General features: G+C 34.3%; 1 protein-coding gene across 2 annotated transcripts in view; it reads right to left on the bottom strand.

Annotated features, from left to right (window-relative positions):
- Positions 1-25,879, bottom strand: part of Adgrv1 (adhesion G protein-coupled receptor V1) — a 548,667-nt gene that overhangs the window by 495,878 nt on the left and 26,910 nt on the right. For both annotated transcript variants that reach the window (XM_048811397.1, XM_048811398.1), the window contains exons 2-7: positions 9,789-9,973; positions 7,392-7,541; positions 5,967-6,062; positions 3,756-3,860; positions 1,582-1,695; positions 170-735 (exon numbers count right to left, since the gene is read on the bottom strand). In XM_048811397.1, the coding sequence (XP_048667354.1) occupies positions 170-735; positions 1,582-1,695; positions 3,756-3,860; positions 5,967-6,062; positions 7,392-7,541; positions 9,789-9,973 (1,216 nt within the window). The remainder of the gene's footprint in view (positions 1-169; positions 736-1,581; positions 1,696-3,755; positions 3,861-5,966; positions 6,063-7,391; positions 7,542-9,788; positions 9,974-25,879) is intronic.

Below are 25,879 nucleotides of genomic sequence, written 5' to 3'. Positions count from 1 at the left end.
GTTCATTTGCATAGTTAAATCATATTCAAAATACAAAGGAAACAGTGAAGCCATGCAGAGAAAACGACTCATACCCAACAATTCAATGTTGTATCCAACACCTCAAAAAATTAAATCTTATAAAAATATATTAATATAATTGTAGCAATAAACTTAAAGTAAATCATACCTTGACACTGTGTCTTCATCAATTATAACTGGCCTTTCAAACAAGATGCTGTTGAATGAGAGGACTCCATAAGGTTTGTCATTTGGCTTAATGATAACCTGAACAATAGAAGGGCCTACTAGCACAGCATCTCCCTGTAAGGTGTCCTTTAGCAACATAATATGAAAAGATTCAGCAATCTCTGGTATGGTGTCATCAACTATTTGGAATTTCAAGTGGAATTCATGAATTAAAGGTGGGAAAACAATAGTTGTGTTTGGCTGAAGATCAATGAAGTCTAAATTTTGCTGCGCATGTGCTGTTGAATTCCCAGTTTTAATTGTATATCTGATTGAAACTTCATATTCATCAGATCCAATCAGATTTCCATTGTTATCCTTTCCACAAACCACTGGAATTATGAGTACGTGGTCTTCCTCAGGCACCAAGTAAACACTCTGAATGAATCTCACGGGAGCATCATTTTTCTTGATGATAATCTCAACCGAATTCCTAGATGTGTTAATCTCAGCTCCTCCTTCTAAACTTGTCAGGTAAATAAAAAATATTTCATCATTTTCTGGTACCTGGAAAAGGAACATTAATAGTAGCAAAACATCAATAGTCAAAACATCAGCAAAGAAACCGAAGTATACAATACAATCAATCAGAAATTTTTAAAAAGTCTGTAACTGAAGGGAGCAAATAGTCTCCATTTATTAAACTATTTTCCAAAGGTAAATAGCCTGTTTCATATAGCAATGTAAAAGTTAGTAAGGCAATTGGTAAAGAGTTCATACTTAAGTATGATTGGCTGCTATTATGGGTTAGACCTGTAAAATCTTGGGCCCCGGTGCAGCAGGGTTCAGAGATGAGGCTTTTGGAAAGTGACTGTGAAGGCTCTGACCTCATCAATGGATTAATCCCTTGGAGTCACAGCTCAATGGGCTATCTGGAGTGGAAGAAACTGTAGAAGGTAGAACCTGTGTAAAGGGAGTCAGGCCTCAGGGGGCATGTGTTGGGGAATGTATCTTGTCCCCAGTCCTTCCCCGCCCCACCCCTGACTTCTCTCTCTGCTCTCTGGCTGCCACAAGGTAAGCAGCTTTGTTCCTCCCATACCCTTTCCACCATGATGCTCTGCCTCACCACAGGTGTGAGCAATGGAGCCAGTCAATAGTGACTGAAACCTCTGAAACCATGACCCAAAAGAAATCTTTTCTCTTTTGAGATTTTTCTCTTAGGTATTTTGTCATAGCAATGAAAAAGCTAACACAAACACAATACACAAACTTTACAAAAGACATATTCTTATATTGTATTCCTAAATAATTTCAAATACTGAACACAAATTAACACTTGGCATAGGCTCTCTTATCACTCTTATTACACAGACAAGAGTCCTTCTCTCCTCTGAATGTTTAAAATTGTCCCACCTCATCATCAAGTACTGTCAAGTTATAGATTACTGTTGCTCTCCCCGGGGGAAAGGTGATATTTCCTCTAACTGGACTCAAATCTTCTTCAGGGGAATTTGGGCCACCCTCTACCTGCAAAGAATTAGACAATGCCATCAAAAAACAAAATATTTCATAAGATTGAGAAAGCATTATTGTGATGTCAGTTAACAAAAATCTGAAATTTAAAGATGCTTCTCAAGAATTACACAAACCTATGTATCTGCCCTTCTGGTGACCAATCAGGGTCTGCAACGTAATTACACACCTTCACTATAGTATATTAAATTATGTGTTTCCTAAGATCTTTTTTTTTTTTAACCACTCTATTAAACATTGTGGGAGAACTCTATATATATTTCTTCTCAGGCAGAACGGTATTCACGATTATAAATTCCCTTAAGAAATGGAAGGAAACGTCCCACCACTGGCAGTGTGACTTTGGACAAATTATTTAATAACCCTGTGCAGCATTTTCCTCATCTTTAAAATGGACATAAAAATTTCCATTTCATAGGCTGGATATGAAGATGTAATAAAATCATTCATTTAACAAAGTATTTATTGAGTATTCTGTGCCTGATCTGTTTGAGGCTAAGGATACAATAGTAGACAAAGCACGTGGACTTTACAGATAATGGGAGAGAACAAATGGTGAACAAATAGATGTGTGTTAGATGCTGACAAATACTATAAAGAAGAACATGAAGATCTGAGGGAGACCAAGTGCTGGGGAGGACTGCTTTTAGATGCAGTGATAATCTGTGTAAGGTACTTAGAACAGCACATGGAAATATAAAATTGTTCCACAAATATTACCCGTAATTATTTAAACAAAACAAAAGGTTATGATCCAATCAAATAACTTTAGACATACATAGATAAGCTGAAAATACCATAACTTAGAGTTCATATCCTTTCTATGGCCAATTATTTTCTAATTTCCCCATATTTATTATTAGAAATAGTTTTTTTGAAATTATTATCTAAATGCATATTCCTAAGAACATGAAAAATTGCTTAAGGTTTCCCATGTAGAACTTGCAAGACTACTATATATTTAGTTGCTGTTTATGATGTTTTTCACATTGTCTTACTTATTTTACATTCTTATGTAAAATATGACTACCTTCTAATGTAGCCACACTTCAGTATAAATAAAACCTTTCTATGTTACAATAGACTTGTGACATATCAATCCAAGTATCTTCTGTATCTACAATTAATAATTAAGGTAGCAATTGGTACTCTAAGTTTTGAAAAAAGCATACTTGATCATATTTTATATATGATAAAACACAAAAATGAGCTGAAAATTTAAATGTGAACCTCGAAGAAGAGCAGTGTGGTGACAGGATGGTCATTAAGCAGTAAACAATGGTTATAGCTAGAACTTAAGAAATGCATCTCATCCTCTGCCTATCTTATTCATGCCACATCTTGTAGCACCCATGATCCTACATGGTCAAGGCATCTGCTATTAATACCATCATTAAGTGTGTTGAGAAAAATTGGGGGAAACTAGATACAAAATAATTTTCTACAAAACTCAGTAATCCACAGCTGTTTTTAAAATCTGTACTTGAAAATGTTCATCATAAAAAATCTATGAGGGCTGGGGTTGTGGCTCAGTGGCAGAGCGCTTGCCTAGTATGTGTGAGGCACTGGGTTCAACTTTCAGCACCATACATAAATAAATAAATTAATTAAATAAAGGTCCATCAATAACTAATATATATATATATATATATATATACACACATACACACACATATATATGTGTATGTGTATATGTATACACATATTTATACATACATATATATATAAGATTCTATGAAATTTACAGAAATAACATTATTCTTCCAGTTTGTGATTTATAACCCCATATTTAAAGTGATACATTTTATTCATTTAAACATTATATATATTTTATTTATACATTTTATTCATGTAAACATTAATATGTAATATATATTATATATATATGCAACAAGGAAAGTATTTATATTAACCATGAAATGTATAAATAGCAAAAGTATTTACCTTTTTTTAGTGTTGTGTTTATTTTACAAAGGACCTTAATTTTGAAAATTATAGTCATCTGGTATAAACTTTAAAGTGTTTTCACTGAAAGTATTCCAAAGTAAACTTACCTCAAAAGTCACAGTGACCATTCCATAGGTTCCCTTTTCCCTAATGAGAATAAAAGGCACAGACTCATTTCTGCCCCTGGGCTCGCTCACTGTGATTGATGAAGGCTATTGGGACAAGCAAAGACGATCCCACATTAATCAAACAGGAAAGCAATGGTTAAAACTATTACTTTAGAAATGCTAACTTTGCACAGGCAAATCAATTCACATTGTATATTCTTATGACTATTACATTCCCAGCATCAATTAATTGTAGCTAATAAAAATGTTTAAAAAATTCAAAATAATATGTAAAGGGAACATAAAACTAGCCAAACAAAGATGTAGGTTCTTGACCTGGTTCTACCAGTTGTCTGTTCTGCTAAAGAATCAAAGGTTCTATAGTTGAAAGATGGTAAGTTAAAATGCTCACAGAGCCCAGGTCACAGAAGTGAATTAAACCTCCTCACCAAGATAGTAACTCCTTGGAAGCACCCCTGTACCTTACTCCCTGTCACACTTGCCTTATCATTGGTCAATTTGTGATTGAAAACCAGACAACCCCCAGTGACTTTCAGGACATGATCACTACCAGAATAGAAAGTGTAAGAACTTCAAATGTTGAAAGATGTCAGCTTGGTTGGCTGAAACTCAAGGAAGATGAGGAGGAAGGAGGATGCACCAAGAGCCCACGCTTGATATGGCAGCAGTGGCCACCTCTCACAGTGGCACCAAGTTTCCATAACCCTAATCATTAAAGGGGCTAGGAATACCTGTGCCAAAGGGTTGTGATGAGATTTCACTGAGATAATGTATTTTAAGCACTTATCCTTGTACCTGACACATGCTAAGGGATCAATAAATGTTGGCTATTGTCACCATCATCTGTGTCATGTTTATTATCAATATAATCATCATCAAGGCTGGAAACTGAAGTCAGCCTATTGAGCTCCTATGCTGAGCTTAACAGTTACTTAGTTTAATTTGAAGAGCATGGGACTCAGTTGGAGCCTGTCAGAAGCTGCCTGGCATCAATGAGACCCCACCAGTCAAAGACCTGGGACCAATCTCAGAGATTAGGATCGATTTGTAGAAACTAATGGATATAATGCCAAAAAAAAAGAAAAGAAAGAAAGGAAAGGAAAGAGGGGAAATGGAAACAACATTTAAACTAATTAGTATGAGATTGGGGTGATAACTTGGAGGTAATGTCCTGGAGATAAAGCAATAGAGAGAAATTAAGCAATTAACGAAGTCTGCGCCATAATAATTTCCTTTAATTCAAACTAAAATGAGTAATTCAATGAATGTTATTAATGCAAGTTACCAAATATCTACTAAATTAGGTTACTCTGATATCTTTTCTAATGAAGATAAGGCAACTCTAAAGATCATATTTATCTATATAGCCCACCTGTTTCAAAGATAAGGAACTAAGAAAAGGACATAATGCTACCATTTGTAGTAGTGATCTAGATTGGAATATGAATAAGAGTCTGGGATCATATTTTAATCATATTTTATTAATGATGCTAAGCAACAGAACTCAAAAACACTCTCAGGAAGGTTGTTGGAGCCTAAAACTTAGCAGCTAAATATAATTGTACTGGAGACAATATCCTGTTTTATTTCAAGTGCTAGAAAAAAATTTTCTCAAGGACAGACCTTCCTTATGTGCTTGTTTCTAAAAATAAAACCCTCTGAACATGGGATTGTCCATAAGCTCAGGACTTTGGTATTGAGGGGAAGAAAATAAATTGCAGAGCAAAACTGAGGGAAATGAGATGGATCTTTAGCCTACATCATGAATTAACAGGAAAATTTTCGGGTGGGATTGACTATAGAATTTTGAAGAGCTGTAATGTCTGCTATTCAGTTTTAAGATTACTGAAGGTTTTATCAGTATTCTTTCAGTAGACAATGCTCTCTTTAAGTGGAATTGGAGCAAAAGGTACCTGGGTATACATGTGAGTTAGAGAGCAGCCAACAGAGGTAACAAATGAGACAAGTAGAAAGATATGCAGAAAGACATTATAAGTGGTGAGCATGATACTAGAAACCTTCTCAGTTCACAAATATCTCAGGTAGAACAAATGCAAGGTCTACATAATGTGAGATAGAGACAGAGGTAATGCTGAGTTTTATTCAAATATCAAAGAATAGGATGATGTTATCTAATATCATGAAAAACTACTACCTAGCAACCATTAGAATCATCAAATTATAACATACCATATTGAATGAAATAATTCCAAATGCATTGTCATTTGATAATATCGTCACAGTAACAGTTCTTGGCCACCCAAGCTTCACATTCGATAAAGGTTTCTAAAATAAACGTCCAAGAATAGAATAATAAATTAAATCATTTAGTAGAATTTGTCTCTAATTAATTATGTAGAATATGAATAAAAATACAAATATGCTTTTAATAAGTAGATTAAGAAAACATATTCGAATAAAGACAACCTGATAAAAAGGTCCCAAATGAGATCATTTTCAAAAACTTTTTAAAAACTATTAATCACTATTAACAATAGTATAATTAAAGTAATCACTGCCTAGTAATGTTATATTACAAATTTTTATAAATTACTATAAAGCCATTCACTAATATAGTGGAATTAACTACGCAATATGAAATTCTATTTAAACATGATTTGTTTTCTTACACTATATAAGGGGCTGAAACTTAAGAATTAGTTGTTATATAAATCATAAAGCCAAAATAAGGTAAAAGGTGGCTCATGCCTGTAATCCCAGCAGCTCAGGAGGCTGAGGCAGGAGGATTGCAAATTTAAAGCCAGCCCGATCATCTTAGCAAGGCACGAAGCAACCTAGTGAGAACTTGTCTCAAAATAAAAAAGGCTAGGGATGTGGTTCAGTGGTTAAGAACCTCTGAATTCAATCTTCAGTACCAAATAATAAAAAATAATTTAAAAATTAAGATAAAATATTGAAGCATTTTTTCTTATAAAACTAGAGTTTTCTGAAACGTTTCTATTGATATTCAATGGCAACATAAAAGAATACGAAAGAAAGAATGACTCACAAAAGCAAAACACACCTATTTCAAGTGTCATTTTCACAACTCTGAAACAATGACTCTAAAACTAATAACTAACTAATAAACTAATAACTCTAAAATTATTCTTTCAAAATTCTCAGAAAAATTAACTAGACTGATTGAAGTTAGCAGTCACTGCCTCAACCCAACAGATCAAGTCATAAATTTCAATTAAATCTTAAGCTATTCAAGTTCCCCCCCCCCAAGGGGTACTCTGAATTTATTCTAAGGCAAAAGGACTTCCACGATTGCTTTTTGTATTCTTCTCTTTTGAACTCACAAGTCATGCTCATTCTTTATTCATCTGATAGTTGGGGAGGAAAAAAATAAAAGGGTAAAAGGGAAAACAAGGTTGCTGGAGCATCTGTCAAGGCAATGCCTCAGTAAGCTGAATGGATCCAGACACTAGCTGGAGGATCTTCTAAACATTTTGTCTGAGGAGTAACCAAAATAGGGGATTGCCAGAGACACTGTGGTCCTGGCTTCTATGAAAACCACTACCACCTGGTCAGCTTACCTCTAGATAAATAGATTTTTAAGTGTTGCAAGATTTTTATGAGCTTAAGGTTAAAAGGGAAAGAATTACTTACCTGCAATGTTAAGTGAAAAATAAAAGTTTCATCAGGCTCCGGTAAATCATCATCACATACTGCTATGTACACTGTTCTATTTGTTTCCCCCGCAGGTATAAAAGCTGCAGCATATGTGTCAAAAAAGTCACCAGTGTCTTCTCCATACAGCTATGAAATGCAAAACATAAGTCATTCATACTTAACAGTTAGGACAAGCAAAACTGATGCTTTGTCAAGAGACAAAGCATAAATCAAATGATGCTGACATTTATAGTAGGATGTACAAAACTATGAAACATAAATATTTAAAAACTAGTAAAAATCTTCAGAAAAAAGATAATAATAATAATAATAAACAATTCTATATAAAAAACATTTCTTTGTGTTGTGGAAGAAAAAGAAATAACTACATAGAAAATTAACAATTACATAGGAAAGTAATGCTGTGAATTTTTTTTCTCTGCCTCTAGATTGACCTGAAGTGGGCTACACCAAACCTAATAAGAAGTGGAATTGTAGGTAAAATTCACAAAGAGATGGAAGTGAACTGCTAAAAACTGCAAGGAATTCAGTTCTTTTCCCAATCAGTTTCAAAGAAACTGTTGTTTTCAAACTTTCAGCCTGAAGTTGAATTTATATTATCCACAGCAACTCCAATAAAGATCCAATCTGAAATTTCTTGGTCCCTACAAATTTTCCTTAAATTTTTAAGATCTTAAATTCTGTAAAATCAGCATTGCTAATAAGATTCTAGGGGAATAATAATTACAAAATTATAAAAGAGCAATTCATTACCAAATCCAATGAAATTTCTTTCATCAAAGAGGAAATAAAATGAGGAAAAAAATATGACTTCATAAAAATAAAAATGAAGAACGTGTATAGAAAAATTGTAGTCAATTTCTAGTTCTAATTTATAAAAAATAAAGTAAGTTTTAAATATTTGATGAATCAAAATAGTTGTCAAGGGATATTGTAAAACTTGTGCTCAAATCTTACTAGAGAAAAATGACACGGTATCGGTTATCAAGAGCCAACGGCAAAAAAATATAGTTATCCAACCTATGAAAATCACTTAATAATTCACAATACGGAGAAATATTCATATCAGGGAAACCTAGAAGCAACCTCAATGAAAAACAGTTAAGGAATGATCAGGATGCAATGACACTATCAAGAAAAGTGAAAATAGGGCTGGGGCTGTGGCACAGTGGTAGAGTGTTTGCCTAGTATATGTGAGGCACTGGGCTCAATCCTCAGCACCACATAAAATAAATAAATAAAATAAAGGCATGCTGTCCATCTACAACTATTAAAAAAAAAGAAAGGAAGAAAGATTGGGAGCAATAATGGGGAAAGCTCCCTGTGAGATTAAAAAAAAAAAAGAAAAGAAAAGAAAAGTGAAAATAAAGGAACAACCAGATAATTATTAGGTTACTATCAAGATTATATTTAAAAGATTATCAAATATCATGTGTACTTGAACTAAGAATAAACTCAGTAAGTATATACATATATGTCATATATAAATGAAAACTAAAAGCAATGTACAAAATTACAACATTGAGTAGATTTCATAAGTAGTTTTTCTTCTTCTGTTTTTGCAATGTTTCATAATATGACAATTTAACCTACTGTTTAAAAATTTGCCTTTGCAAACAAAATTTTCTAGTACTTTGTGCCTTATATATACCAATACCCTTAATGGTCCTATGACATTACTTTTTGATTAAACATATACAGATGACACACACAATCCATCCAAAAATTGAACTGTGCAGAGGTAGATCAAGAGTTTAAAAAATTCTAATAAACTTTATTTAAATTAATAAGTTTAGTTTCCCCCACAAGAAGAAATCTCTAACAGAATTTGGTGTTTTTTAATTGTAACCATTCTCATTTACATATTTCATGTATTTTCTCTAAGCCATCCTGCAATAGACAATATGTCTAATCAGGGATGCTAGGATTCAAATTATACAAAATAAAATGCTCTTCTTTTAAAATAAAGACACAAACACTTTAAAATCATCCGTCTTTATCTTGAAAATGCTATTGTCAAATGCACATGGCTACAATGGAGCACTCTATGGGCCTATAAGAGACATGAGTAGAAGAGTATTATCTGCAAATCATTTATCATAAATAGACTAGTACTCAAAATCTCATAGTAAGGGGAGGGAGGACGGGGAAAAAAAGGAAAGGAAAAGTGAGGAATCACAAACTGAAATCAAATTTCATGCATGTACAAGTTTGTCAGGATGAACCCAACTACTCTGTGTAAGTATAAAGCTCTAAATTAAAAAAAGCATAACCCTCCCTCCAAAAAATAAAACTCATAGAAAAAAATTATTTCATTACAACTAGAAATTTCTTATCTATTTCAATAAGAATAGAACTATAATAATTTCTCACCGATACAATTGCAGTAACATTTTCTGGCTCTCCTATCCTTTCAATGACAAGACGAATAACTGTAGTACTTGTTTCATTAACAACAAATTCTGTTTGCCCAGCAAACCTTATTTCTGTTTCTCCAAATACAAAAGAGATGAATAAAGCTGAAAGAAGGTTTACTAATGAAGATGCAGAGGGCATCCCTATAGGAATAAAGAAAAAAGATTAGTCACATAACATAATATATTATCATTATATTTTGTATCTATAGATAAAAACATATAATGAAGAGTTCATCAACAACTAAGATATAAATACATCAAACATTAACCAATCCAACTTGAACTTTTGATGCTGGAGTAAGTTAAAAATTTCACTCTCTTCTTATGGTTCTCCTTTTACTATTTGTAATCAATTTTTTTCTATGCCATGATGGTATTTATAAGGTAAACTTTATTTAATTTCTTACAAAACTTATTGGCACAATTTAGTCTCAGAAAAACCTAAGCAGGGACAGAAAATTAATTAAAGTCCATCTTTCTTCAGATAAAACTGGAAAATACCAGCCAACACTAACACAGTTGAAGCTGAAGGTTTACCTATATATAAATTGATTTCTTGGTTGATGTCTACTTGTTTGTTAATTTATCTTGAATTTTTTTAATTTAGTTATTGCTAGGAACTGTTAATCCTTCAAAGAAGACCTAAATTTCCAAGACTTAAATTCCATTTTATTAATTAAAATGTCAATACTACTTCTTAGAAAAATCCACATTGCTTTAAATAAGCAAATTTGGTAAAGTGTCTATTTCCTTCTTTTCCATAATGCCTATTGCTTTCCTCTTACTACAATATATGCATTTATGAGTCATCAATATTGTTCCTACTTTCAGCTCTGTTTTCAAAAGCACAACACTGCAGTGGCCTATTGAAAGAAATGCTGTTTTGTAATGTAGATGTACCTCTAAAATGTGAGCAATTTATCTCACGGATCATTAAGATTCCAATGGATCTATGTGATCAGTCACTCGAACATAACGAGTCTATGCATTTTAAAGGAGCGTTGCTTTATGTATGCTATGAGCCAAAATGCCTCCCATTGATCTTTATCATGCCCAAGAGGTAATAAAATGCTCACACATGTGGTATTTCCATCTGGCCACACATGGCTTTTTATTTAGGAATCACCAAATACACAAATTCTTGATATATTCTAGGGTTCAGATGCAATTTGCTCAGTGAAGTATATTCAAGGGATGCAGGGTATGATGGCTTAGTGATGTCTCACAGGCTCCCAGTGGCAACCTCCATAGACAGAAATTCAGAGTGCATATGGAGTCCAAGAAAAGGACATAGGCCAACAGGGACAGAGATTCTGGAGGACCAGGACATGTTTTTACAGTTGTTCCTTCTCTCCAAGCAAACCTGTCATTAGGCTAAAGGACTCGGGAGAACTAAAACAGATATTTTTCAACAGCTGACTTCACCATTCTTTCCTGACTTCTAATCCAGGAACCTTAGTGGAAAGAAAATAGAGGAAAAAATAGGAGAAAATGAAGGGGAAAAAAAGCAAAGCATAAGTGAGAAATGCTTTCCCATGTTTGTTATAGGTAGGAGCAGCTCTGAGCTAAACCAAAGTCAAGGAGGGAAAATCTTGATTCCAAAGCCAGAATGATTTTGTATCCCACTTATGACGGGTAGTACGAAATAAATGTCTTAGGATGATGGAAAGAATACAGAATAGAGGGATGAGACGGTAACAATTTAGGCCCTTGATTGTAAAAGAGAAAGATTGACTTTATTCTACTGTGATTTTGAAAGAAAATTCTCAAAGCCTGGCATAGGAGGTATAATAGAACTTGATAGAATTAAGAAGACATCTGAAGTTTACATGAGATTATAGCAGAAGAAGAGGGAATCACAAACAACTGAGAATTGTGCTCAAAATTTGTTCTGCATAAGAATCAACTAGGCATTTTTGAAAATCCCAATTCCTACTATCAGAAATTCTGATCCAGTTGTTCTAGTTTGAGGCCATTTAGTCTTTTTTAAAAAATTTTTTTATTTGTTCTTTCTAGTTATACATGACAGTAGAATGCATTTAGACATATTATACACAAATGGATTATAACTTCCCATTCTTGTGATTGTATATGATGTGGAGTTACATTGGTCATGTATTCATATATGAACTTAGGAAAGTAAAGTCCAATTCATTTTAGTGTCTTCCCTATTCCCATCCTACTCCCTTCCCTTCATTCTCCTTTGTCTGATCCAAAGCACTTATATTCTCCCCCCTCTTTTTATAAGTTAGCATTCATATATTTGAGAGAACATTTAGCCTTTGGTTTTTGGAAATTGGCTTATTTCACTTAACATGATAGTCTCCAGATGCATCCATTTACCAGCAAATGCCATAATTTCATTCTTCATTATGGCTGAGTTCTATTCCATTGTTTATATATACAACATTTTCTTTATCCATTCATCTGTTGAAGGGCACCTAGGTTGACTCCATTGATTAGCCATTGTGAATTGAGCTGCTGGGAACATTGATGTGGCTGCATCACTATAGTATGCTGATTTTAAGTCCTTTGGGTTTATTTATAATAACATCCTATTCATTCTGATGCAACTAATCCTTGGGATATACTTGGAAAAACACTGTTTGTCATAACTAATATAAGGGATAATATGAGGAATATGTCTTCAAGTGGACATATGAAAGGCCCCAGTCTAATAATTCTTCAATAGTAGAGATGTGAACTTACTACAAAGTTCCTCATGTGTTTCTCTACTTATTCTAAAATTGCATTTTATAATTCCATACACCCTAAAGAAACATTGTAATGACCTATAGAGAGTAATAATGACAACAAATACTTACATAGTGCTGTTTGGGTATTTATACACACATTAATGCATTTAATCCCTTCATATCTCTGTGAAGGTTATAGTATCATTAATATCTTTTTATAGTGTGAAAACTAAGTCTTGTAGTCCCAGCAGCTAGGGAGGCTAAGGCCAGGGGATTGTGAATTCAAAGCCAGCATTAGCAATTTAGTTAGGCCCTAAGCAACTTAGCAAGACACTGTCTCTAAATAAAATATAAAAAGGGCTGCTGGGGATGTGGCTCAGTGGTTAAGCACCCTTCAGTTCAATCCCAGTACAAAAAAAAAAAAAAAAGAAAATTAAGGCACAGACAGGTTAGTTAACATGTCTTATCATTCAGTTAAGCTAAGTGGCTAGGCAAGATTTGAATCCTAGAGTCCACTGCTAGACCCTTTACCCAGAAACTTGCCTCTTACATTGCCTCTTACATTTTAGTCCTAGAAATCACACATCTCCATCTTGAATAATCTGGTAAAGTATTTATACTACATTTTCCCAAGCATTCAAATACTTTAAACTAATGCAAAATAACCAAACTGCCACAAAATTCATAATTATGAGACTTCTAAAAGTGTGCACCTTATTATTCTGATAAATGTTACATGTATTTAAATGACACTACTATTCTCTTGACTATTTTAAATATTTAACAGCATCTTTTATTGTCAGGACCAGTGAACTCAAAAGCTGCATTCTTACAATTTCCCAGGCAATTAGAGCTTTAAGATCTTGTGTTTAGGTCAGTTAAATTCATTTTAAATTGGTTCACATCAATAAGCTTGAAACTATGCAAAATGAACAAACAAGCATGATTGGAAATGACTCAAACAATGTGACATCATTGATAATTGCAAGTCCTTGGCTTTCATCTTTTCACACTGCAAGAAAGGATGTTGGGGCAAAGTTGGCATTCAACAGAAATTAAAAGATGAAAAAAAAGCTTTGAAAATGACATTTCCATTAGAAGACAGGGGTAATTACACAAAAGCTGAACAGTTCTTTTTTAGAGTAACTAAGTACATTTTCCTCTGTCATACTAAAAAAATTAGTGTTTAGAACTTCCTTTATGTTTTATTAAACTCAGAAAATTAGGCATAAGTAATTGGCACCATTAGTAATATTACTAACATCACAGGTCACTTTTTCTCTTATTAGATTTAATAAAAAAATTTACATGCCACATCAGACCACTTATTTTAAATTTTTTTATAAAATGAATTTCAAACATATGTTTGAAGATCATAATGTGCGTAATTCATTCTGTCACAATCGTGAAAGAATAACTTCAGCATCAATGACATTCTTCCTCTTCTCTCTACTGGCATGCTACTTCAGTCCTCATAACCTCTCATTTCTAACTACCATCTATGTTCTCACACCTCCCACTCTTGTTGGGTATGATTCAGAGGAAGTTAAAACTGTTCCTGCAAATCAATGTCTCATCCCTTCATAGATCTCTTACTGTGTTAAGTAGAAAACTTGTTAGGTCACTTTCTTCTTTCCTATTTTCTGAATTATACTATAAAGTTTTGATTGTCTTGATAACACACAGGTACAGAGTTCTTGAGTTCTAATAATCATATTCACTCTACCAACAAGTCACCTAATTCTGTAAGCAAAGAAAATTTCAGAATTAAAACCTGGACTACATTAGAGTAGCTCTTAAAATATAAATTGATTATTTTCAGAGAGCAATTTACAGCTTAGCGTAAGAACTGTGTATTGAGTTCCTACTGTACATTTTAGCACACTGTGCTAATTGCTGAGGACACAAGAATACTTAAGATATAGTCCTTGCCCCCAAAAAACTCACAGGAATATGTAAATGATTCAGATGGTGGTAATAAAATCAAGAAGACAGAATTCTGAGACTTTTGCTTAAACACAGGGATGTAGATTATCTGTACCTCAAGGGTTTGGGATTGTGATGATTGGAGTCAGTTTCTCCAACGAACTAGAAATGAAACCAATAGCTGAAGAATGAATTGAGAGGTGGAAAGCTTAAGTTTCTGAATCCACTTTTACTCTTGATTTTCCAGTTACTGAGACAACAATCAATCACACTTTTGTTCTATGGGTTTGGGTTGGACTTTCTGTCTCCTTCAGTGTCAATCTCCAACCTGTGACGCTGTGAACCAGTGTTAAGATGTGCCACATGGAAGGTCCCCCGGTCCACTCTAGCATGCAGCAGCATTAGTTCTGTGCACCTGTGTTCTGTGCTCTGCTCATGCAATTTTCACTACCATCTGTACTCAAAGCACGTATTCTCCCCTCCACCTCAAAACTGGGACTGGCTAGTTAAAAAATTTAGGACACTTAGATAAACCAAGAATGTTTTCAGAATAGAACATGGCAAGACACGAGTACACCATATTGACTCAGTTCCTGAAAAAGTTAATGTTCTGATTGTCACCAAGGAAGCCCAATATCATGTTTCTTTCAATCAGTCAGATATTAATTCCTTTCTATTGCTATTCTCCGAATGCCCCTTTCTCTCCTTTGAAATTTTTTTCTTTTTCTCTACTCCGTTCCTTACATAAATTACTAGCATAATACATTTAATATCATAATACATCATCACTCAACAGCAATGTGTTGTAACCACAGAATTCTAAATCTTGTTCATCAAGGCTAGCGTTGTTCTCTCTCCAACTTCATAGGACTGAGTACCTTGGGAAATAAACAAGCATAACATGTTTTGAGAACATGGCAATTCTCTCCAATTTCAGGGCTCAATAACTTTAAAGAAGTAGAGTGGAAAAATTAACCCTATTAAAAATAAGTAAATAAATAGATAGATAGATAAGGTTCAAGACCCAAAAGATGACAATGTAAAGAAAAACAAAGTTGGATGATTTTACAATAATCAAGTTAAAGAAAAACTTTTCTCAGTTTTGAAAGTTAGCTCTCTTTTGTAAGTTTCAGAATAAGCAACTGTACAATATCTATGAGTGATGGGAGAAGATCTCCCAAAAGACAAACAGCATTTGTGCAGAATCCAAGGCATGTTTTGGTTTCTCAGCTTCAGCTTTTAACGTCAATGCTGTATCAAGCATCTTCCCACGGTGTGACCACCAGGTAATTAATACCTAAAATATGATCCTAATAGAGCAAGGTTTTCAAGTTTAGAATTACCTGAATTCTATTACATTTACTAAGGGGCATTCTAAAACTATAGAATTACTCCCATGGAACAGGAGAAGTTTCATCATTCATATCATCAATTATTTAGCATCTAAGAATTTTTAATCTGTGTTGTTTGTATTTAGTAAGTACTATAAAAACTGAACTTTTCTTTTTTTCATACCAAAATAGAATTTTAATTTGAAACTTTAACAACAAATGATAAAAATAGAAGAAATTTTTTTAATATATTTTGTTTCTGACAACATAATAAGTGTACATATTTATGGAGCACACTGGGACAATTCAATACATCTATACAATTGTAATGATCAGATCAGGTTAACTGTCATATCTATCACTTCAAACATTTGTCACTTCTGTGTGTGTGTGTGTGTGTGTGTGTGTGTTTTAAAGGTTTCAATTAATTGTTGTCAACTGTAGTTATCCCAATGTGCTACAAAGCATTAGAAATTATTCTTGCTAACCAACTACATCCCTATATTCATTTACCACCCTCTCTCCACCCTATCTCCCCAACACCCTTCCCAAGCTCTGATAACCATTATTCTATTCTCTACATTTTTAGATCAACTTTTATCTTCTAAAGGTAAGTGAGAAAAGGTAGTATTTGTCTTTCTGCACCTGACTTATGTCACTTAATATAATAACATAGTTTAGTTCTATACATGTTGCTACAAATGACATGACTGCATTATTTTATATGGCTGAATAATATTCCACCATGTAGATATACAACATTTTCTGTAACCACTCATTCATAAATAGATACCTAGGTTGATTATTTTGCCTATTGTGAATATGCTGCAATGAATGTGTGAGTGGAAACATTATCAAATGAAAAAACTAATAGTATCTCAGAATATAGCTAATACAATTACCTTTATTTTTATTTATTTATGTTTAATCTTTAAGGAATGCATTGTTTTATTTACCTTTAAATAACTTGTGTATGTTCGTGGCAACAATATTTTTTTAAAAAAACAAAAAAGTAAATGGTGAAAAATAAGTCTCCCTCACAGTGGCCCCACCAGCCATATGCTTGTCCTACCCATAGTCTGCTACTCTTGTGAACTTCATTTGTAGCTTTCAAGAGATACTTGATACTAATGTGAATACATACACATGTATATATATAAATGACACTAATGTGTGTACACCCACAAATATATATGTATTTCTGAAAAATATATTTATTTATGAAAAATTCCTGGGACAGACTTTATTTTCTTCCACATACAGAGACAGGAATAAGTACACCTTTCCAAGATGTTGATGAATAAAGGGATACCTGGCTTCTCTGTAGATATTCGTGTTGATAGCATGTTTACTCTCTCAACTATACACCGTCATCATTAGAGATTCATCAATAAAGGGACAGTTTCCATTGAACAGATATAAAGACCAAGACTTCTGAGAAGGACTAGAATCTCAGCATTCAGTCAATAGCTGGTCTCTTACTTCCATTTTCCTCAAGGAGCCTTACCCTCAAACATGCCTCACATCATTGGTCAAAAGATCAAGCTTTAGATTTGCAGAGAGAATGCAAGACAGATCTGAAAGGATAGGGGTAAGAAAAGCAGTCACACAAGGCAGAGTGGGAGATGATTCCATAGGCTTTTTTGGAGCAATTTTCTCCCCATCAAGTTGCCCATCTACCATCAAAAGTTATAGAGGCTCCGGGGGCTCCCACTGTCTGTACTTTCCTGTGCATTTTTTGGGCAGGTCTGGCTGTTTAGACCTGCAGCAGGCTTAGAGTTAAGCTGTCTTGGGTAAGCAAAGCCAATTACTATTCATCCATCTGCCTGCTGGCTCTAAAACTGCATAACTATTGTTTCCTCTCCTCTTCCACTTATCCTTGTGGGTTTATATAATTTTTATATAATTTTTAAAGTCTTTTTCTATAAAGTTTTAAGTGGTGTAGGTAGATACAGTATTAAAGGACTGGGAATGTGGCTCAGTGGCAGAGCGTTTGCCTCGCAAATGTGAGGCACTGGGTTCGTGTCTCAGCACCACATGAAAATAAGCAAATAAAATAAAAGTACTATGTCCAACTACAACTAAAAAAATTTTTAAAAAAGATGTGCTTCTACAGTTAGTATATTTCTCAATTTACATATTCAAAATCTCCTTAAATCCTGTCTGCTATGATTCTATAAAATGTTTTAGAGCTTCTTACAATTTATTCTCATCACCTTCATATTTTTAACTATTTTTTTATTCTTTCATGTAACCCCCATACATAAGAGGAATAATAATAATAATGGAGCACTTAATTGGGAGTCAAAGGACCTAAGATTGAATCCTACATTGGATGATTTCCTTTGTGTTCACAACATAATTTCTTCAACTTTTGCATACATTTGAAACTTTCCATAATAAAAAGTATTTTATAAGAGAACCTTTAAAGGCAATTTCATTGCACTCAGTAAATAACCACTCTCCACTCACTTCTCAAGCCACACTGGTCTTAAATGCCTCAAGCCCTTGCCCACTGCTGGCTCTAAACTGCATAGCTATTGTTTCCTCTCCTCTTCCAGTTATCCTTGTGGGTTTATATAATTTTTAAAGTCTTTTTCCATAAAGTTTTAAGTAGTATAGCCACCGCTGGTGGCTCCCAAAGCTAAGACATGAGGCTCATATAATGATTAATTTAAGAATGAACATCCAATACTTGGATATAAGGCAAAAAAGTGTATGGAAGTTCTTTTTCCAGTAAGAGTCTACCTCAGGTATAAACTCTTTTTTATTAGTGCATTATAGTTATATAAAATATTGGAATTCATTTTGTTACAATTATATAACTAAGGAATATAATTTACCCTAAAATTCAGGCCCCAGCATTACCCCTTTTCCTCCCCTTCTCTTTCTCTCTGTTCCATTTACTTTACTGATTTTGTTCTATTTATGTAATTTTTTTTTAATAAGGCACTATAGATATTCATAAAGGTGAAATTCACTGTGGTATGTTCACCTACGTACACAGGATAGTTTGATCACATTCATTACACTGATCCTCCCTTTTCCTCCTCCCTCACTGTCAAACCCCTTCACAGATCTGACCTTTATTTTCAAGGAATTCTGGTCCCCCCTCCTCCTTTTTTTCCCTCAATTTACTCAGTTTCTGCATATGAGAGAAAACATTCAAACCTTGCATTTCTGAGTCTGGTTTATTTCAGTTAGTGTGACAGTCTCCAGTTCCATCCATTTACCAGAAAATGTCCTCATTCATTTTTCTTTATGGTTGAGTAAAACTCCATTGTGTATATAAAGCACATTTTATTTATTCATTTGTTTCTCAACAGGCATCCTGGCTGGTTCCATAATTTGACTATTGTGTAACTATGCTACTATAAATATTGATGTGGCTATATCCATATCGTATGCTGATTTAAAATCCTTTGAGTATATACCAAGGAATGGGATAGCTGAGTCAATTGTAGTTCCATTCCTAGTTTTTTGAGCAATCTCCATACTGCTTTCCAGAATGGTTATACTAATTTTAAGTCCCAACAACAATGTATGAGTGTACCTCTTTTCCCACATTCTAACCCAACATTTATTACATTTGTATTCTTGATTATCATTCTGACTGGAGTGAGATGAAATCTCAGTGTAATTTATATTTGCATTTCTCTAATTACTAGAGAAGTTGAACATTTTTTTCATATATTTATTGGCCATTTGCATTTCTTCTTTTGAGAAGTGCCTGCTGAGTTCTTTTGCCCAATTATTAACTGGGTTGGTTTTTTGTTTATTTGTTTGTTTGGGTGTTAAGTTCTTTGAGTTTTTTATGTATTCTGGATATGAATTGCCTATCTGAAGAACAGCTGGCAAAGCTCTTCTTCCAAGCTGTAGGCTCTCTCCATGCTTGTTTTCTTCATTGTGCAGAAGTTTTTTAATTTGATACCATTCCAGTTATTGATTTATTTATTGCATTTTAGGTTTCTTGTTAAATTTGGTGCCTATACCAATACGTTGAAGTATTGAGCCTACATTTTCTTCTAGCAATTGCAGAGGTCTAATCCCTAGGTCTTTAATTCACTTTGATTTGACTTTTTCACAAGATGAGAGATAGTGATTAAATTTCATTCTCCTCCACAAGGAGATCCAGTTTTCCCAGCACCATTTTCTAAAAAGGCTATCTTTTCTCCAACGTTTTTTGGGCACCTTTGTTGAATATCAGAAAACTGTATCTAAGCAGATTTGTCTCTGTATCTTATATTCCACCGATCTTGGTATCTGCTTTAGTGTCAATACCATACTGTTTTTGCTACTGTAGCTCTGTAGTGTAATTCAAAATCAGGTATTGTGATGCCTCCAGCATCACTCTTCTTATTCAAGATTGCTTTGGCTATTCTGGGTCTTTTATACTTCTAAATGAACTTTACAACTCTTTTTTTTTTCTAGTTCTGCAAAGAATGTCATTGGTATTTAGATGAGGATTGCACTGAGTTTGTATAACGCTTTTCATAATACAGCCATTTTGATAATACTAATTCTTCGTCAGTTACTTTCAACTGCATAGACCCACCTAATATTTAGAGAAATGTTTTCTGCTTAATCAACAGTTTTTTACTACTAATAAAAGACTCCAAAGGACTTAGGAAAAGTACATGTAAAATTTTGGAAAATTTTATCCAGTAAAGGCACAATTTTATTTAGTGAAATAGATAATCCAAAGGTTAATGATAGGACATTAACCAGTTTTATATCTAACCTAGAAATTTTAATATTCCTTTATTCATTTATTTGTAAATTCCTTGTTTCTCATTTGAACCATTATTAACACCTTTTTATTTCCCTCATTAAGTAATGAGTTGAATAAAATCATTGACATGCTATCATTTTATATTTATATAATAATCATGTTTGTAAAGTTTTGCAAAATGCATTTTCGGGTAGTAGTATTTTTTCAAAATAAACAATATGACACAAATAAGACTTTGGTTTCATTTGTGTGAACAACAATGCAGTTCAGACTAAAAATAACCTTTTGCCTAATACAAACAGGATAAGTAAATACTTGATGTGAGACATAAAGATTTTTAACTCAAGTATCTCGACTTTGATTTCTATCTTTACAAAATGGTTACGCTTGGCATCTTCCATGAGACTATTGGCTCCCATCTGCACAAGTCCAGAAACTGATCACAAAAGCCATTCAAGCTGCTCATGCTTAGATCACCATGCCCAGCAGGGAAACAGGAAGACACTCACATAGAAGTTTCAATCTTAGAGCTTTGTGGGAATCCAGTTAATCATAAGATTTCAACCATGCTTTCTCCATCCCACTTTCAAAAAGTATGAAATGAAATTCTCACAACTCTAAATCTTTTAAGGGAAACTCCAAACCCTAAACCAGTCAAGATATGTCCTCATAGCTGATAAATTTGAGTCTGTAACAGCATCTCTCTCAAGGCACAGTTAAGACATACTTGTCTTTTTGTTCCTTAGAAAACTAAGGATCAAATGCTTAGCTTTATTGAGCCACCATTAGATGGCACCTCTCCATCTTCAAAATCAACAATTTATTGAATTATGAGTAGATGTCTTAAGAACCTAAACTTTAAAAATAAAAAAAGATAGGTTTTTGCCAACCTATAACTCTTCACAAAAAAAAATAATTTTATAATTCAGATAATACCTCAAAGACAAAATTCAAAAAAAGCAATAAAACAATTTTCTTAAAATTAATATTTCACAGAAAATAGATCTAATTAATTCTAGCCAAATTTAAAAAATAATAATTTACCCCCTAAGTTTCAATATAACAGGGGTCAGGGCAGGTATAAGATACTTTCTGTAACTTTTTCCTTTGTACCTAGTTATTGGTCATGTTTTGCTTTTACTGAAGAATTTAGGTACTTGTGTTTTCTAAATGGATGATTTGCATTCGTGGTAGGCAAAGAAGAGAGCGAAAGAAGGACTTCATTTGTAAGTCCAGTGGTTTCAATCCAGAAGTCAGAGACTTGTGTTGTAGTCCATACTGTGTTCACAAAAATAATACCAAAAAAATCACTTTTGCCAAGATTTAAAATTGAGGAAGATTCACATTTTAAATTATTTTGCAAAATAATTTCAAAATTGTTTTGCAAAATTACCAGAACTGGCAAATCCAGGTCCAAAATTCTCCATGGCATCAATTGGCAGGAATTAGGCAAGAAGCAGTTGTTGTTCAGATGATTTTTTTTTCCCTAGAACCTTCACAATGCCCTCTCAGACTAGAGTCAAAGAGGAAGGTAAAATATTTTTCACACTCATGTCATTCAAAGGTCGAAAAGGAGATGTGCATGTGTGCATGAGCACACAACCTTGTGTGCTACCTCCCAGCAGTGCTCCAGGAATTTGATTTTATAGGATAACAGGAAACATCCTTGGCAATGCCTATGTGAGCATCCTACTGTAGATGCCTTGATATTTCTAGCTGGACACTGCAGGTGTTCAGCCCTCAGTCATCTCCAAAATGAAAGCTAGCACTGGATCCAGCATCAATCATGAGCTCTAATCTGATCTCTGCCACCTTCCTAGCTGTATGAGTATATCTGGGCCTCTCCCTTCTCTGGGCATCAAGTTGCCTCAACTGGGTAAACAAAGTAAAAAGAAGGGCTACAGTCCTAGGGTAGTCAAGAGGTACAGAGGTGGTTCAAGGTTCCAGGCGCCTGACTTCAATTTCCACATGGTCAGGAAACATCATTGGTATCCTAGACTGCCCTGTGTAAGGACCCAACCTCCTTCTGGCCCCACCCCACCCCCACAGGAGCAACATTACAATGAGATAATGTTTGAGATAAATGAGGAGCAACAGGAACCTGGGAAAGTTTGAAAAGAGCAATGAAAACTCACAATGGACCTCAAGTCAGATGGGGAATGAATTGAAACATTGTTTGAAAAAAACAAAATGGTGGAGCTCCTGGTGTTCCTGGATGAGCCCCCACAACTTGACTCAGTATGTCAGGTACTTCCACACAGTTTAATAGGCATGAGACCCACAGGTGGAAGAAAAGCCTGGAAACACTGGAAAGGCCCACATCCTGGCTGCACTCATCACCACAGAGAGAGAGAACAGTACTTTTCAGAGTGAGAAAAAGTGGTATTCTATCTATAATAAGTTGTGCTTCCTCCAGGCTTAAAAAAAGTGGTGGGGGAAGGGGTAGAAAAGAAAAAGACCAAAGGCCCAGAAGGTATTTTGAGATAGGAATTATAGCCACCCCCCACCAAAGCCCAGTACCATCTTCAAGTTTAAACACCACAAATATTTTAACCATCTCATTTTGCTGAGCTCCTAACATGATTATATCTTAGAGTTTTTTTTATTATTTTTATGATCTTGGGAGTTTTAAAGAATAATAGTCAGTTTTTCTGGCACAGCTGGGATTTGTCTGATGACTTTCTCATGATTAGACTGGGGTGGTGGTTTTGGGATAAGTCCAAGTAGGCCAGTGACATTCTCACTTACTGTGTCATATCAAAACTATATATTATCCACATGACATTGATGTTGAGCTTGATCAGCTGGCTGAGATAGTGATTCCCACTAACTAAACCATACTCCTGGAAGGAAGTTACTATGGGCAGCATCTCTCCTCCCCCTCCTTTTTTTAAAGAATCTGTTTTACTTTAACTCAATAAAGCTCACTTCCACCCCCCATTCATTGTTAAAAATGATACCAGGCATTGAAACATTATTTGATGTTGCACTGCAAATCGAACTAACTTGGTGGTGAACTCAGAAAATGTCAGGGATATACATGGAAGTCCAACGGAATAAATGAAATACAGAACCACTGCAGCGTTCAGTTTTTGAAGACGTGTTGTCAAAAGGTTAACTGGCAATTTCAGATTTTGTTCTTTCAATTCTCTGAAGTCCTATGGGTCTAAGCTCATGACTTCTTCTGCTAATAAATCTTTGGTTATAATGTCCTAAGTTGTACTGATGCTGTATACCCTATTTATTGTTCAAGCTTCCAGCAAGGCCCAACTGACGATTGATTTCTACTATTTCCTAGGTCAATTTCTTGAAACAATAGTAAAGTCTCTGGCAATATCATTGATGAGCCACTTTCCAGCCAATAAGAGTTTACACTGTTCTCCAACATTTAGACTAATGGGCTAGCTGGTGAGTGGCAGTGTCATGATACAGAAAATGCAGCAGCCCTCACTGATTCAGCATGTCCTGAGCTTACCATGTGGCCACTTGGGGAGCCCCTGAACTTCAGGAATCTATTTCCTCATCTGTATGCCTACTGACCTCATCTGGATATTTTGACCTTGGATTTACTTACCAAGTCCACAACTTTTCTGTTTTTCTAATGCATTGATTTCTTCTTTAATCTTCATCAATTCTCTATCAGTTCAGTTTATTATAGCTGTAACAATCATAAATGTAACTGTACTCCAAGGACAGCTGCAGCGGCATCTCAATTCCAATAAACTTAGCAGCTGATGTTATGATATCCTAGCTTTGAAAGTGTGCTGCTTCACATATTAGTTCCAGTTTGACTAGATATTATTTAGCAGAATGGGATTTTCCCTAATCTCCAAGAAGGAAAAAAATATTTTTTATTTTATTATAGTCTTCTATTTGTTGTAATAAAACGTAGTCTTTAATTTGGTTCACAACATATTGTCTTCCAGTCACCACTTTCATTTATTAACACAGAAGAGAATTGTATAAGCATAACTATAACACAAAAAAAAACACTTTGATATTTTGGTCTTGCCCACACTTTGTTATGGTAAAGTAACTTCTTCAAAGTGGCCACACTGGCTAAATAAATGTTGTTCAATTACTTATGTAAAGCACTAGAAGCTCACTGTGGTCCAGATAAGTAATTCTCTTTACCATTTATAAGGTGCTTAAGTGACACATTACATATTGTCATTGCCAGTAGCTACTTTTTTGTTTATTTAAAAATTTTTTTCGTGCATTATAATTGTACATAATCATGGGATTCATTGTGACATATTCATATATGAATATAACAAAATTAGGCCCATTCCATTTCCCATAATCTCCTCCCACTTTCACTCCCTGCAAGTAGCCTTTTCTAATTTAAACAAGACACTTTTTAAAAATAAAATCCCATGACTTACTAATTTTTAAAATACCCACAGGCCTCAAAGACTATACAAAATGCTATTAAAATAAGAGTCTTAATTCGAAATGACAGTATCTGAACATATTCTACTCTTTCTCCAACTTCTACATTCCTCAATGACTTTGAAACTTATAAAATCTAAATCTGTATCACACATTTTTCCATCTCAGGAAGTTTGAGGCCAGTGATCTTAGGTATTAATTTATTTCTCCATCTGCCTCACAGACATTGAACTTGTGAGAAATGAATCTAGTATGCTACAATGTTTTGACAATATAATTGTAACTCTGTAGAAAAATCTGAGATTAGACTTCTCTGGCTTCTCAATTTCATAGTAGTTTATAAGTAAAAAGTACAATGAAAAAACCTAAGATCTGTTTTTTATGAATTTCTATAATGCTTGGTAAGATTATAAAAGTAACATCAAACAGGTACATATCTTCCATATACTAAAATGAATCTACAAAAGATTGCCAAACACCCTCCGGAAATAGCACTGACTCCAAAATAAACTCATTCCAGACCAGTTTTTTACTGATCAAAGTGTGAATAACATCTATCAGACATAAAAAATTCTATGTCAAAGTAGAAAAATTTTCAGTTCAAGGAATGCCTAGGAGTTTATTAATAAGAGACCACAAATACTCATACATTGTTGATGGTACTGCAAATTGGTGCAAACACTCTGGAAAGCAATATGGAGATTCCTCAGGAAACTTTGAACGGAACCATTTGACCCCCAGTTATCCCACTCCTCAACATGTACCCAAAGGACCTAAAATCAGCATACTATTGTGATGTGGTCTGTTGAGAGCCACAGCCCAAGGGGCCCCAGCAAACTTCCAGCTGCCAGCAAACTTCCAGCTGCCAGCTGATGATTGGCTCACAGCGGCCCCAGCAACATCTAGCTGATTGGCTCCTCGGCCCCAGCAACATCTAGCTGATTGGCTCCTCTGCGGTGATGCTCATTGG

This window comes from Marmota marmota, unplaced genomic scaffold (genome assembly GCF_001458135.2).
Source record: "Marmota marmota marmota unplaced genomic scaffold, marMar, whole genome shotgun sequence".
Taxonomy (NCBI): Eukaryota; Metazoa; Chordata; class Mammalia; order Rodentia; family Sciuridae; genus Marmota; species Marmota marmota.
Note: the sequence above shows the minus strand (reverse complement) of the source record. Positions and strands in the feature narration are given on the sequence as shown.